Below are 16743 nucleotides of genomic sequence, written 5' to 3'. Positions count from 1 at the left end.
TTTTGAACATTAGCACCAAAGGAAGCACCGAGCCAGAGACCTTTCCATCAGGTTCCCCTTCACAGATCACACACCAGGAGGAAGAGGAAGCTTTGTTCACACCGCATCAGATTTGTGTATATGTGTGAACGTACAGAAAAAAGGAATCAGCAGGTTGTAAAACAGATATTTAACTAAATGTAATCTATATAGAGCCTTCTTATTGCTGCTTTTATTTATGTATTTGTGCTGATGTCTTCTATGCATTGAGAAAAGCTGAAATAAAGATATTTTTATGAGATTAGCATGCTGCCAAATAACAATTGGTCAACGACAGAGAAGATAAGCTCCGCACATTTGTGTCCATCTCATCATGTAGGTAGTATATGTTTACTCTGTGATTTGTCTTAATATCTGCAAATCAAGAAAGGGACTACACAATATTTTTGAAATGACAAAAAAATCCAGAACATTTTTGCACAAAATCTGCAGCAGTGTGAACAGAGCCTCCTCAAACAACATGGGTACAACAATACAATGAAAACACACACATGTAACCTTTGTTTCAAAGCCAGTCTTTCACACAGGGGGTGTTTCTCAATGTCGAGGACGCTTGCTTGGTAGCACATGTCTTCCGAGCGTCTTGCTTCAGAAGCGAGGCAAGAATACTACTACTAATAAAACAAAGAGTGGAACAAGCTAGCAGGTGTGCGTCATGTGAGAGGCCCCGCCTTAAATTTTCCGCCACAGATTTGGGGAAATTGGTCCGTGCGCAAAGCATTGTGGGGATTTTAAAACCGCGGCGTCTACACATGTGCAGCCTCGAAATGTCTCGCTACGAAGTACGCCGGGCTCGGGCTCGGTAGAATTCCAAGTATGCTGGACATTGGAACAGTCCTTCGGCGGCACTCGATGACGTAGCATGCTTGAAATAGTGGCTCTGCAGCAGCCTTCCTCGACATTGAGAAACACCCCCTGTCTGCTCAGCATGATACAGAAATGTAAGAGTTAAAAGACTTTTGAGTAGCACCTTGTGTTGGGAATAAGCCTCTGCACATTGAAGAGATTTCATCACAAACAGAGTGCGCACATGACAAGGAGATAAATTGAAAAATAACATTAATGTTTTTAAATGGCTGACACCAGGACAGTTCTCCCAATAATACAACTGCAAACCAGATCAGTGTGACTCAGAACCTGTGAATACACCTTGAAAACACCCAGTCTGCAGTAAAGCACAGGTTTACATGATTTTTAACAAGTTCTAACACAATAAGTTCACAAGCTGAGGCTCATTGAATTTGTTTTCACCCAGGTAAAGAAACAATCAGATTAGATGTTGTGTCTGTTTCCGCTCCCCAAAAGCTGTTATGTGTTGTTCCAAGGAGAAAAAAAAAAGAAGGGAGAAATCGCAATAATTAAAGTAATTTAAAAATGAGTTTATGCGCTGCAAATTATATTTTTATAATCAGATTTTCCCAAAGATGTAGTTGCATTTTAACCTTTTTTCAATCAATACTTTCCAAGATTTTATGTAGTGAAATAGAAAACCAAAAATAATGAACACTCTTCATATGGTACTGGATTTAGGGCCTTGGTAAATCAAAGGTTATTTATAAGGATAAGTTCAGAGATCACAGACTGTTGGAGGAGTTTTGGTTGAGCTGGTAGAGTTTACAGAAGTGTAGGCTAAAAAAAAACAACTTTATAATTCACATGTCAAAGGTCCTTACGAGGCAGGGTTCCTATACATGTCTTCATATGTAAATGTTCCATTATAACAGACTTACAATTCTAGATCAGATAACCGACTTTGTTCACGATACTGGGAAAGATAGGAGGATTTCAGCCAAAGCGTGAATCAGACATTCCCAACTTGTTATTAGAAATTAATAGATGTTTAGGAGCCTAACAATGCATAGGAACCCTGCATGAACACAGACAACACGGCTTGTAGTGAAACAATGCAAAGGTAAATAAATGGTGTGTAGTTGCAGACAGTGAGGTAATACTACTTGAGGTCCGGCGTTCAGGGATCCAGTTGTGTTAAAGACAGTTTATCAGTTATTGAGTAAAGACATTTTTGTAGTTTGACAGAACATTTGTTACGCTCCTGAGGAACAGTCCTCCTCAGGATTAGAAACACACATCAATAAGCACCAAATGACCCAACGGGAGTCATTGTAATTCAAATTTCAATATCAAAATGCTCAAAAAAACCTCCCTGTGTGAAACCTGAAAATCACGAGTTCTTAAAAACACTCGGAAATGTGTGTGTTGAGAAGTCAACAATATTGAACACTGGCTATCCTGCAGAAACAAAATCCAAGTTCTGTACTGATTCTGTGACGAACAAAACAATATCCACTTCGCTATCAGAAATGTTCTGAAACTTTGCACATCTGAAGCTCCGACTGGCATTGAGAAGAAACTGAAAGATACACTCCTTAAACTCACCACGTGACGTCAGTAATCTACTCATGTTCATCAAACCGGACCGCCTGTGAGACTTCAGAACCACCGTGATGTGCCCTCGACTTCTAAACCTTAAGAGGTGTGCAGGAATGAGTCCTAAAACCCAGAACTGAGTTAGCATATTAGCACTTCCTGTCACCTTCAAACTCGACTGTTTCTCTGGATGTGTTTGTTGTTGGAAATCAGAAATAAGGTCTGTGGCGAACACACGTTGAAGAGACTTTTACGTTTTGTTCCACGACATAAAATACCCCACTGGTGAATTTATAAACAGCGTGTGTCTAAATGAGACAAATAAACGTTGTCAGGCCGAACATTAGCTGCCTTTAGCTTAGCGGTGGCTACGCGAAATCGACGTTAGCCTTCTACTTCTGACTACTGCACTTTAACATTTATTAAGTGGTGTTCATATGTGGAAATGATCCTGCTGAACAAAACATGTCAGCATCATAAACGTGAGTTGCCACAGAGATTATTTCCTCCGAAGCCCAATGGAAATATCACATTTCTTCTTGTCGACGGAACCAGGAAGATGCTAACCTGGGTCAGAGATACTTCACCCCTGCACCAATCTATTCACTTCCTGTGGGCGGGAACATTTCATATTTGACATCAGAATTTAAACTGGGGATAAGATGCTCTACTCTGTTTCAAGACAAGTGAGACTGGTATGCAAATTACAAGTCAAAATGAAATGGAGATTTGAGAGAGTTTTGGAAAATGAGGCAAAATGAAATGCATGTTTTGAAGAGGGCAAACAACATCTGCTGCTAGCTACTCAAACAAAAGCTGTAAACATGTGGGTGTGTCACTGTAAGACTGCAGAAACAGATATTAAAGACTGCTTTTTGAAACGTTTCCAGCCTGAATATTGCATGTGTTATGTCCTGCAGGCATTTCTGAGCAAAAGTGTGTTCTGTAGTGATATTGTTAAGACTGTGTTGGTCGATAATGACGTTGAAACAACCAGAAAAAAAAGGACGTGGATGGCCGGTGAGATGAAGGGAAGCTTTCTTCCTAAAGTCTTGTAATGCTATGAGATCAATGTAACATACACACATGGCAGAGGATCTGATATATTTGTTTTGTGTTGTCTTTCTCAGACAACATAGAGAAGCTTCTATATACTTTGATACTGATAGGGAGTCTGTCTTTAAAAATCCTAATTTATCGCCCCCGACATATAGATAGTACGGTGGCCGACAGGTGCAATCACGCTACAACGGACAACAACATTTCCATAGGACAAACGCTTAGCAGTTTCAAAATCAATGCAGGTATAAAAACACAAATGTTAATGAAGAAACATCCACACCAACTTGACAACACATGTGCAGCCTAATTTACCTAGAACGTTGCAAGAAGCTCAAAACACAACGGAAACTAGGGGACACTAAAAGGTGTCGCACACGGCTAGGAACGTAGCACAAGGTGACGTTTGGGGATTATACTGTTGGCAGAGTTAGTCTGTTCCATAACTGTCAGTGTGTTATCATTATTATTTAAATGAATAGGTTAGCTTACAGAAGATCACATTGTTAAAATAAGCCATTCAAACTTTTATTTTAAGGTTGGTTTCCAGTGTTATAATCCCCTGGTTTCCGTTGTGTTTGGAGCTTTTACTAAATGTTCCCCATGTGTTGTCAACTTGGGGAAAACGTTTCTTCACTTTCATGAGTTTTGGCCCATTTGTGTTTTTATATTTGCACCGTTTTTCAAAGTGAAAAAACATTTCTACTAATGGAAAAGTGTTGGGCCGGTGGAGCGCGTTAGCACGTGTTAGCCACCGTAAGATAGCACTTCTGGGATCCACTCTTTTCTTCTAACAGTCTAAAGTCTCTCTTACTCTTTTCAGTCTCTCTCTTTCTCTGTAATGACATTTTATGTACAATATTGGTATATAGAACATAAATTACTACACAATTTTTTTAAGCCTATTCACAATTGACAATCATCAAGAACCCAATAGCAAAATTAGACAAAGCCGACGAACTGAGAAAAATAAAAAATAAAAAATCAAGAGACAATTTACGTGAAACAGCCTGGTATATAACTTTCTCCATAAACTTTCTGTGCTCCCAAGACGTGTCGAGTGTATTGTTGAAGAAAGAAAGAAAGAAAAAAACACCTTTTTTTTATATAAAAAGAGACCCGTCCTCCTCCCGTCTCAGTCTCAGGAGGATGAAATCTGCATGAAGCTCAAAAAAGACGGTGCTTCCCGACATCGTGTTTGCGTGTAAACAGAGCACCAGTAGTGTCTTGGTTCCATGTGTCTCTTCTGTACAAAAGTATAAATATATGCTTTACTCTCCATTTTTTCGTTTTGTTCACATATCTAGGATGTAGCGGACAAAGAACGGGTTGTTTTAGTTCCTAAAAACACACCAGTGTTGCAGTATCTGTGCTGGAGGTTGCCAGTTTTTTTTGTTGTCGCTCCCCCCCCCTCGCCCTTTAAATCCCGATTAGCTGGCTCGTGTTGACTTTTACCGTCGGGTGTTTGCTTGGTGTTGGATGATCGTCTTTGCATAAATTAAAAAGGTTTTCGGCACAGTCCGCGGCCACCAGGATAAAAAAGAAAAACAACCGTTGTGTCCGTGTTGGCTACAGCAGATCCATCTTGGGTCTGTAATGGAGCAGGAGGGGGGATTTCTGCGGTGGGGGGGGAGACACAAACTGTTAGAAAAATCTCACTCGTCACCAGCTTGAGCTTGAACCTCAGGATCCATGTATCTGTGATCCTCTCCAGAATGGAAGGAGTCATCACATACAGAGCATCAACTAGTTCCTGAACAGTGTCCTTCACATGCTGATATCCAAGAGAGGGAGTTACACAGTCACAAGATGGAGGAATACTGGTTCTTGTAGGTAATCATACATCCTGTCATGAACCAAATACTGAGTTTTTTCTAAAAATGTTGGCTTTTTTATCCTGAAAATCTGAAATTCTTAATTTCTCTCAAATTCTGACTTTTTCTTACAATCTCAAAATTCTGATTTTTTCCCCTCAAAATTCTGAACTTTCCCAAAATTTGACTTTTTCTCAAATCTGACTTTTTCTGAATACTTAATGTTATCAATCAATCGTCACCGGCTTGAGCTTCAACTATTTAGTTATTGATAAACTGTTCAATTCAACATTTGTGAACATTTCTGAAAATTCAAAATAAATTGTTGTTTATCATGTTTTTTTTTATACCTGAAACAAAAACACTAAAACCTTGGATTTTAGGCTAGAAATAAAAAATATCACATGATACAAAATTATCCAAATCTCAATTTCTGGGATATTCTTTTCAAGATTTGGGAGAAATACTCATTTCAAAGTTTGAGATAGCAGGCCACATTTGAATTTGTCATGACTCTTGAAGAAAATCATGAATAAAGGGAAATCAACAAAGTAGAAATGCCTTTAAATCAAAATACAAATCACTCAGTTCTTCAGAGGCAATATATAAACCACTTGCCTCGTGTTCCTGAAGCATGACTTACCTTAAATCTCCATCTCGTCACAACAACAAATTTCAAAGTGTGGTCCTTTCCCAAAATTTCCTCGTTGCATAAAATGTCCAGCTGTGAAAAGACGACAAAAAGGAGATTATTATTCTGAGTTCAAACTGAGGTGAGCCACACGACAAAAAACTATGAGTAACTCTGGTTTGAAGCCTCTGTAGTCAAACTTCCACACTCCTTCTTTTTTCAGACATAGTTTTAACATTTCCTTTTTTTTGCACACAAAGCACTTTTTAGATATGGATCGGTCGCGGGCTCCTGAGCAGCTGTGAGGCTTTTTGGGAGAACAGAGAAGTTCAATAGGGAACACGAGGCTGCTGCGGCTCCTGAGAGGAAACATTGATATTCTGCCGTCAATACTGAGAGAGAGGAGGAGATGACACTACCACAGCGCCACCTGTTGGATCATGAAGGAACAGCAGCTGGTTTTTATCAGCTCAAACACAGAGAGCGTGGAAACGGTCCAGGTCTGCGATCAGGAAAGACTGAAAATAATCCAGAGGACGAGCTGAGATTTCATCTTCAAAATCAACAAAGGCTGTTTTTGTGTCAAAATAAAATGACTTGAGGAAACACATCCAGGGATGCAGCCTCTTATGGCGCATTTCCACTGCAGGGCCTCGCACGGCTTAGTACGGTATGGCTAGGCCTCGTTAGACCTTGTTAGGCCAGGCTCACTTTATGCTGCGTTTCCATTACAGTTTAGTAGCTATGGCAGTAACTATAGTAACACAGTGTAGGCGGAGCCATGACGTCATCTTCAATGAGAACCACAAAACCAACATCAGCCGTTAGCTGTTAGCACTTACAGCTCACAGCTCCTCATATCTGTTCAGAAACTAGACACAAGTTAAACAAGTACAAACCACAGACTGTCTGTGTCATGGCGAATACAGTCGCTGGTTTATTTATGTCTGTAGGTCGTTGTTGTGAGTGTGGACGGTCGGAGCATATACTGCGTTAGCTTATCCGATCTCCATTCAGAAAACATGCTTTTTAAAAGGTTTTTCGTCTGCCGTCTGTCTGCAGACTTGTCAAAGCATTAATTCATGGTTTTTACTATCCGGTATCAGTATGTTGTTACTTCGGCATCATTTAGAAACGTGTATTACAATTAAATCACGGTCAAATATGTTCATCTTGTTGTAGTTGCCAGCGATTCTCTCACTAGTTTAGCATACTCAGCCCGACTCAGCCCGGTTGTTGGCCCGGAAAGAACCTCGATTTTGGAGAGCCAGAAAAACTGTGAAAAAGTACCCGTTAGCCGGAACTACGCCGAGTGGAAACGCAACCAAAAACGGGCCGGGAACGGCACGCTTAAACCGTGCTCCGCGCTGTAGTGGATTTGCGCGATTGGTGAACTAGGTATGTAATAGGATTATTTGTATCAATTAATTTGCCTTGTATCATGATTGACGACTTGAAAATAGAGAATATATCTGGTATGATTTGAAGCGTATAAGAATAAAACGCTCTCTCTTTCTCGCTTCCCAGATCCTTTGAGTTCCTTGTTTTCCTTTTTTAATGTCTGCTCTTCCTACATCAATGCAACTCAACCTACAGAAGAAAAGGAATGGCACTTTTGGAACGGAAACAGTTATTTTAGCATCTGAAATTCTTCTGTGAACATCTTGAGATGTGTTTCTGTTGGTTAGTTGAATGTCCCGCCCCGTAGCCTATCACGAAGAATGTGTTGGAACGCTAGCCAATAGTAGTTTGAGTGTTACATAGTGATGACAGGGATTTGAGCCTTTGCAGACCATTTACATGCACTAAAAAAACGCATCTTTTTAGAATAGCCTTTTGCTAGATCTTTAAAACCCCCACTTGTTGCCATGCCGACCTAAACGTCACTGTTTTGTCGTTTACTTTATTATATTTGTATATGTTGCTTGGTTTTAACCATTTGACTCTGTAGCACTTTGAGTTTTGTTTACTCAAATGGAAAGTGCGCTTATAAATACAATTTATGATTACTGATAGAACACACTTCAGGAAAGGGAAAACCCCAGAAAAGCAGAGTTTGGGGGTGGTTCCTCTTTTATATAATCATTATTTAACTTCCTGCAGACGTTTAGCTGCGTGACAGGAGGACAGCCTCTCAAACACGAGGAATGAATAAATATCTGTGTTTTCTGACAAAGCACGACGCTGTAAAGCTCGACTCCCCGCTGAGCACAACAACAGCTTTTTATGGAGAATAGACGGGACAACAATAGCTGGTGGGGGGGGGGCACGTGGGGGGACGGGGTGACGGGGTGACGATATGATTGAGGCTTCCCACTCATCTCTGTGACAGCCAGGAGAAAACAGACAGGAAATACAAAAAATAGACGACACGGAGGCGTTTAGGATAATTATTCACGGCATCTAAAAATCTATCTGTCAAATTATCGCCCACTCGTCCCCTGCTGCCATGGAAGAGGCGGTTAGAGACAATAAATAGAGGAATTACCACATTTAGATATCATAAGAGCTCATTTCCTGCTGGATATAACAAACAAGACAAAAGGCCGTGAGTGAGTCAGGGCTGAAAAATATAATTAACTGACCTTTGTGTGATTTATTTCTGATTAACTTAACTTAACGCCCAGCTGGTGAGCCCAAACAACTTTAACGAACAAATTATTTTAATTCTTACTACTTTGTTTAAAGGACTTTTGTCAGAACACGTGATTCAAACGGTGTTATTTTTTAGGAACAAGAATTAAAGAAGACGGTACAAATGTTTCCACAAACTAAATAAAAATAATACAACTAAAACAAATGTAGTTTACTCTCACCCCAAACTTAGATCAAAGATTAAACATTAATGATAATTGGAGATAATTCTCTGATATCTAAGCACTTTAGTCTGATATTCACTTTTGCAAAGAAGTCTGACAATAACTAAAAAAGACAAAGAAAAACTTTTATACACTAATCTTTCTTTTATTTGTTTTGTTTTTTATGCCCCGTTAACGTTTCATTTCTTTAAAACTTGAATATATTTTCTTTGCATTGTGACCCATTTAAGGATTTACCTTAAAGTCAAGGCAAAGGAAAATGTAACTGGTGCCAGGTATTAGTTTAAAGGTCATTAACGGCACAGAACCGTAAATTATCAGGAAAAAAACAAACTACAAAAATCACAGGGTCAAGACTAGGGATGGGTACCGAGAACCGGTGCTAAGTCAATACCGGTACCTGATTGGACGGTATCGGTATACCGTTAAGCCTCTGGACAAACGGTGCTGCTATCGGTATATCTGTTACGTCTTCTTCCTTAGTTTAACTTTAAACAATTCTGGTTGGTTGGGAACCCTCATCCCGTGTGATGTATCCGGTTTGAGACCCCTCTGATTGGCCACTGTAAATGCCACTCCTCATCTCTCTCAACAGCGCTCTTATTATTGTTGTGAGACTCCCGCAGGCATGGCGGACAGAGCGAAGCGATCGAAGGTCTGGGTGCACTTTAAAAAAATGTAGTGGTGATAGTGCAAGGTGCAATCTATGTACTCAATTAGTTGCTTGTAAAGGGGGTAACACAAGCAACTTAATGAAGCATTTGCAAACGAGACACTCATTGAATCTTAATCGGTGCTAGCGATATTGCTAGTCCTAATAGTGCTAGCGGGCTTCAGCCGCGCCGTGTGTAAATGTGACCTGAGCGAAGGCTCGCAGGCAGGTTAGCTGCTGCGCACGGGTAATATGTTTTGTTTACCTGGGTGCAGTCTTGCAGGCACATCGCCTTGTCTTTTTTTAGTTTATCAACACCAAATTATTGAAAAGTATCGATAAGAGTATCGAAAAATACCGATAAGCGGTACCGGTATCGATAAAATCCTAGTAAAGACACACATACGGGAAAAAATGTTTAACAGTCACTAAAGCCATGATAAGAAAGAGCTTCCTGTTGTTGTTGTTGTTGTTGTTATATTGTGTTTTGTGTACCTCATTAAACGATGTCAGGTTGAGCTTTTTGGCGATGAACTTCTTGAGGTGCAGGACGGTCGCCTGTGCCGAGCAGCGGATCCACTTCCTCTTCAGACCTCGCAGCTTGCTGCTGTTGCACTCCAAGCAGATGCTGACCTGAGAGGAAACACGAGGAGAGAGTACGATGAGTAAACACCCCGACACTAAACACAGCAGGGGAACCGGTAACAGGTGTTGGTTTATCAATACCTACAGTATCTATCAATACTGGAGGTATCACCGAGTAGCAGTTTTCTCTATGGCAGCGGTTCCCAACCTTTTTCAACTCAGGGCCCACAAACAATACAGAGGCTAAATAAAGCTCTGATTGGTCAATTCAGAACATGTGACACGTTGTTAGAACAGACCGCTGTCGAGGACTGTAAGGACCGTTGCTAAGGAGGATCAAGAAAGAGAAAGGAAAAGAGGTTCAAATAAAAAAAATCGTAATAATCAAATGTTTCCAAACAAATCATAATGTTTTGCAAAATGTGGCGGCCCACATGCAATGCCTTCGTGGACCACTAGGGGGTCCACAGGTTGGGAACCGCTGCTCTATGGTAAATATATTTCAGAATTTTAGATTCTTTAAATTGAGATTGGGTTATTCTAAAAGATGCTTTACGAAATAAATCCCATTTTATGACGTTAACACAACCTCAAACAAAATCTAAAAATACTTAAAATGTCATTGATCTGATTAAATTAGTTGGCTTTTTATAATAAAATCTACTTTTATTCATAAATAATAATAATAATAATAACTGGTCATTCCTTGAATCCGATTGTGTGCAGCAATCAGAAGAACAGACAAATGATTTAGATTCTAACCGGATTAATGTCCAAAAATCTGTCAAAATGTTTTGATAAAGACATGTTTTGAATTCGGGATAATAACACATCTATCATGTATTGACAAAATTACTTTTTGACTTTTAAAGCTATATAGATTTATTGGGGTAATTGGAAACAGCCGTGCACAGAGACCACTGGGAACTAGTTCAACAAAAGAATAAATGAATAGCTGTAGTGGAACTAAGCTTCATCCACATTACATTAATGTGTATGAGCACAGGAGCAATCTGGAGTGAAGTGTCTCAGGGACACAACGACATGCTGACTGCAGTGGGGTTTGAACCTGTGCTCCCCTGATCCCAACACCAACGCACAACCCACTGTGCCACACACCACCCTGGAAACTTGTCCACTGTGAAGACTTATTCCCTCTGATCTCCCATTAAAGCAGACTGATTGTTTATTAAGACTTCTAACAGCTGGTTAATTCCTCCTGTTGTTCCGCAGGTCCCTCTGAAGCAGAGTTGTCTCTTTGTGTTTTGCTTATCGTCTTCTTTCATGCAATGTTTTTCCTCGGGGGGAGGGGGGGGGGGGGTTTGGCAGAGCATGGTTTGCAGGAGTCAGAAAGCATTACTGCCTCTGAGCTTCTGCCCACACACACCAGGAGGACACACACCTTGTGTTTCGTTATTCTGTCACGCTCTCTGGAGACGACTGCTCTCTGAACACAACTCTCCATTTCTGGGATTTATTTTTTTAAGATTTGAGAGAACTTGGATTATAAATGATGATTTAGTTTGAGACAGTAAGCCCTCACTTGAACTTGCTATGTCTCTTGTGGATAAATCATATAAGGCAAATCCACAAAGCTAAGATGCCTTATTCTGTCACACACTCTCTGTGGAGACGCTGTAGCTAACATCACCTGCTCTCTGCTCACATCTCAAATAAACACCACGCTCTAAAAGCAAAGAGCGACACACACACACACACACACACACACACACACACACACACACACACACACACACACACACACACACACACACACACACACACACACACACACACACACACACACACACACACACACACACACACACACACACACACACACACACACACACACACACACACACACACACACCAGAGGCATGAACGCTGGGAGAGGTGTGAGGCAATATGTCCACTAAAGGGTGTGTGTGTGTGTGTGTGTGTGTGTGACAAGAAAGCCAGAGTAGAGTGCTGAAAACAGCTTTGAGAATTTGAGGATGGATAAATAATTTAGAGGACGGCTGCAATCTCTCCAAAGTGAAGTCTTTAAGCTCAAAATATCTGGAGTTAATTCATTTTATAATTGTTTACACCATAGAGTTGTTTAGAGATTGATAAGTGCCTAACTGAATCTCCCTCTGGATGTAACGTTGGGATTTTAGCCTTTGCAGACCATTAACATGCACAAAACCTACATATATAACACTACAGGTAAGAGAAAAGCACAAAATGGCCTCTTTAAGCATATTTTGATGATTATCGGTATCCTACTTATCGATTCCTTTATTCAATTACCCAGGATAATAAGGACATGACATTATATCGTCCTATGCCCAATATTTCCCTCTGAGACCGTTTACTTCAGTCTTCAAGATTATGTAGTCTTCTCTGATAAATTCTGCCTCTACTGTATTTCTTTCTTTCGTAGTCTTGCTGGCGCCTCACTGCTTTCCTCCGTGTTCTTCTCTGGCACTGCTTCACGCCTCAAGGTTAAACTCTGAAAGGTCGTCCAGGAGTCAGCGGGGGACGATCTGGAGGTCGGCCACGCGTGCCGGGAGTCTTCAGTGAAGTCATGATGTTCAGCAGGGGGGGATTCTGGGACTATTTTCTCTCTCATCTTCATCTGATTGATGATTCTTTTGGACCATCCCCAGCTGGTTTCTCATCTGTATCTATTTGTATTGCTCTATCATCCGACACTTACTTCTAGAGTATTTCCTGAAGTTCAAAAGAAACGATTCTTCCTAAACATTATTGTTATTATTATTATTATTATTATTATGTATTTATTTCAACAAGAACCATGCATACAAATACATTAATCTCAGAAAAGAGGACAGATGAATTATGCCAGATGTAAACTGATAGCTAATTTCCATCTGCAGTCCTTAGGTAAATAAGTCCTTTGTTCTGACGATAACCAGAGGCATTGTGGGGAATATGCAGCTGCAAACTTTAGAGGTTATATAAAGATATTCCTGCCCTGGCTCCTATGTGAGGGTTTAACAATTAGGCCCACTAAACTGATCTGTAAACCCTTATTTTCTTGGACAGAACTTAACATTTACAACCAAATGTGAGGAAAACAGTGTTTGATAATCCCTCTCCCCCTCATCTAGAAGAACAACACTCTTACGTGATGGCATTGCATTTCATTATTTAGCAATCACCTCATTCAACCCTAAAATGTTGTTACAACCCTGAGTAAATAGTGTCACTGAAATGCACAGTCACCGTTGAAACAGATGATTGACGGTTTAGTTTCTAATTCGATCGTAAGAATCCTTCCTCAACGAGGCCCTATTCTGCTCTTTGGGGTGTTATCCATACTTGCCAACCCTCCCGATTTTCGTGGGACACTCCCAATTTCATTGCCCTCTCCCGGTTTCCTCCCGGGGTCATATTTCTCCCGATTTCTGACTAAATCAGATTTACACACGACTGTTTCCACTCTGACTTTATTAAAGCTACACCATTGTTTGGTTTCCATGGTAGCGCGTGTCTTTAGTAGCGTGCGCAACTAGATAGTCAGAAAAACTGAACAAGAATCGACAACTCGACTCTCTGCCCACTCCTTTCCTGGTCCCGCCCACACGCTCCATCAAGAGGATGGTGCTACAGGCCGCAAGGCATTGCACTCAGAACTACAGTAAGCATGTTAATGTTAATCTAACAGCTCCGGCGATCCCGATCCCCCCCCCCCCCCCACGCGGTGGTTTTAAAAATAACCCCGATTTCTGAGGTCTCAAGGTTGGCAAGTATGGCGTTGTCTTTCCTGTAGTTGTTATCTAGGTTTCAGTGCATTTCTGCTAAAGCGAATAAATATAATTACAAACCCTGAAATTTAAGAATATCAATACCTCCATCGTACTGCGTCGTGTTGCAGCGCCGTGTCCTTTCCCTTCATCCTCCTATCATTTAACTATTTCACATTCATTCTTGTAGCTTTTTAATCCCTGAACGGTGACTTCCTCTCTCTCTCTCTTTTTTTCAATCCTGCACATCTCTCCTTTCCATCAGTCATCTTGTATTCCCCTTCCTCCTCCTCCTCTTCTTCTCAGTGACATTTGACACATCTGCATTCAGCTCACACAGTCTGCAGCTTTAGTTATTCTGGACGCATTCTGCACCGCCGCTGAAAATCCAAAAGGTCGAGATCTCTCCCCTCCTTTGGGGCGCTCTGCTTCCCCCTCATGACACAAAGGGCTGCTGGAGCTGAGACTTGTTTTTGAATATCTGCATGTTGGGTTTCTGTCCAGCAGGCTGAAGACTTTCCTCTTTAGTACAGCGTACAGTTGGACTGGTTTGAAAGTATCTTTTAAACATCCTCATGGAATGTTGGTAACACTTTATATTAAGTTACACAAATCTCCATCAACTAGTTGTTGATTAACATGCATATTAGCAGTATATTGGCTCCTTATTAGTCATTATGAAACACTTATTAATGCCATATTCTACAAGTAATAGGCCGTTAGTTGAGAGTTTGTAAGGAAGTTGTTCTAGATGAGTTTTGCTCAATATGGGCCTAATTTTGAGTTATTTAGACTTAATTAACACTTGTCTTGTTACATAAGAATAGATCATATTTGTTAAGTGTTATTATGGGTGAATTACTATTCTTGTGGTGCTACTGCCTTATTAGGCCCATATTGAGCAGAGCATATTAAGACCAAAGCTCATGTACGACAACTTCCTTACTTGCAATAAATAAGCACTAATTTGAGGGTTATTGAGGAACAACTCTCAACTAATGGCCTATTGCTTGTAGAATAAGGCATTAATAAGTATTACATTACATGTTAGACGCTTTTATCCAAAGCAACTTACATGCTCAATACTGTGGGCAATCCCCAGGAGCAATTTGGGGTGAAGTGTCTCAGGGACATGCTGACTGCAGCGGGGTTTGAACCTGTGACCCCCTGATACCAACACCAATGCATTATTAAACTGTGCCACACGCCTAAAAAAGTATTTCATATTGACTAATAAAGGGCCAACATACTGCTAATATGCATATTAATTAATAACTAATTGATGGCTAATTTGTGTACCTTAAAGGTGGGGTAGGTAATTTTGGAGAAACCAGCTTGAGTGCGCTAGAATTTGAAAATACACAGATGGAAAAAATCTACCCCTTCCTCACAGAGCCCCTCCTCCAACACACACGAACGCGCACATGACCAATGAGGGCACGAGATAAGTTTGTGCACAGATGGAAGGCTGACAGGCAGGTAGGCCATCCAGTTACTTTAGCCGGGCCGGCTCAGATGATTGGTCGTGCTTTTTACAGCGCCATGGCTTCCACAGGTGAGATTTTTTTATGGATTTTTTGTCAAAGCACTTCAGATATTCATTGCTATCAGGATGTTAAGAGCATTCCATGTAATATAACAAAAACTGTATCTCGAGCCGGTTTCTCAAACTTACCTACCCTACCTTTAAATAAAGTGTTACCGTAATTGTAATTATTGTATTCTAACTGTATTTGTGTCAGTGTGTTTTGGACCCATTCATTGGTATTTTCACATTTATCTTGTCATTTGACTTTATTCTCAGATATGTTTGTTGTTTTTAAATTATCATGCATGTGCGTTGATTTGTGAATCCCTCTGAGACAAATGTGTTTTGTGATATTGGGCTATATAAATACATTTGAATTGAATTGACAACAACGACTAAAACCACATTCCCTTCAGCCTGTAACAATGCAGCCAAAGACGTTTAGTGTTTCTGAAACAGCCGTCCAGCACAATAACTCTCCGTGCATTATTAATATCACTTCTCAGGGTTGGAGAATGGGCAAGAATACAAATTAATTTCCATTTGAAACGCTTCAGCTGGACGGCAGTGGCGTTCAAATCAAACAGCCGCTTCACCAAAGACAAAAGACTGCAGTAATTGTAAAAGCGCCTGGTTCCTCGCATGGGGGCCACTTTCATAAAGACAATAATTGATGTGCAAGCTTTTAAAGGCAATTGTTCCCACAATTATCAGCATCAGTGTTTTTGTCCTGCGGAGCTTTTGTTCCTGACAGACTGCTTTGAAACCCGCAATTATAATATCGAATTGCTTCGTCTAATCTCGGCTAAAACACAAACTCACGGCCTCCCAAGATTTTATTTGTATTATTAATTTGGTTTATTGTTTGAGGGCTGCTGTTTGACATAGCTTATAAAAAACAACATGTTTTCACTTCCTTCTTGTTTTACCCGACCATGTAGATGTTTTTTGGTTTATGCACGTACATTTTTAGATATTGAAATCTGATATTTCAGTTTTTTACCATTTTAATTGTTTTTTTTTGGTGCAAAACTGCAAAAGATTTTTAAGAAAGTTACAATTACAGGAGACATAGGAGCGTCCTTATTAAGATCTGAACCTTTCCACAGGTTATATTTTATATACCTTTTTAATTTTGAATTAAAAAAAGGTACAATTTACCCGGAAACTTCTTACAATTATTCCCACAAAAGTGTTTATCTTAAAAATAAAACATGAAATGGCATTGGGTGAAAATGGCTTTCAATCTAGATTGGATATATTCTAGTAAAGACACATATTTGGTGTTATCTGTTTAGTTTGTTGTCGGTGGAAACACTGGTGGGGAGGATTACAAAAATATATATTGAAATGTATTTAAAGGTCACCTAGTATGCAAAATCCACTTCTTCATGTCTCTTCTACATCAACATGTGTCCCCTCTTCTTCATGTCTCTTCTACATCAACATGTGTCCCCTCTTCTTCATGTCTCT

General features: G+C 40.2%; 1 protein-coding gene across 4 annotated transcripts in view; it reads right to left on the bottom strand.

Annotated features, from left to right (window-relative positions):
- Positions 1 to 1664: 1664 nt before the first annotated feature.
- pcgf3 (polycomb group ring finger 3) overlaps positions 1665 to 16743 on the bottom strand; it is an 88043-nt gene continuing 72964 nt past the window's right edge. For all 4 annotated transcript variants that reach the window (XM_079671489.1, XM_079671486.1, XM_079671487.1 and 1 more), the window contains exons 8-10: positions 9898 to 10035; positions 5944 to 6024; positions 1665 to 5103 (exon numbers count right to left, since the gene is read on the bottom strand). In XM_079671489.1, the coding sequence (XP_079527615.1) occupies positions 5056 to 5103; positions 5944 to 6024; positions 9898 to 10035 (267 nt within the window). In that variant the 3' untranslated portion in view covers positions 1665 to 5055. The remainder of the gene's footprint in view (positions 5104 to 5943; positions 6025 to 9897; positions 10036 to 16743) is intronic.

The sequence above is a fragment of the Notothenia rossii genome (assembly GCF_949606895.1).
Source record: "Notothenia rossii genome assembly, chromosome: 3".
Lineage (NCBI taxonomy): Eukaryota > Metazoa > Chordata > Actinopteri > Perciformes > Nototheniidae > Notothenia > Notothenia rossii.
Note: the sequence above shows the minus strand (reverse complement) of the source record. Positions and strands in the feature narration are given on the sequence as shown.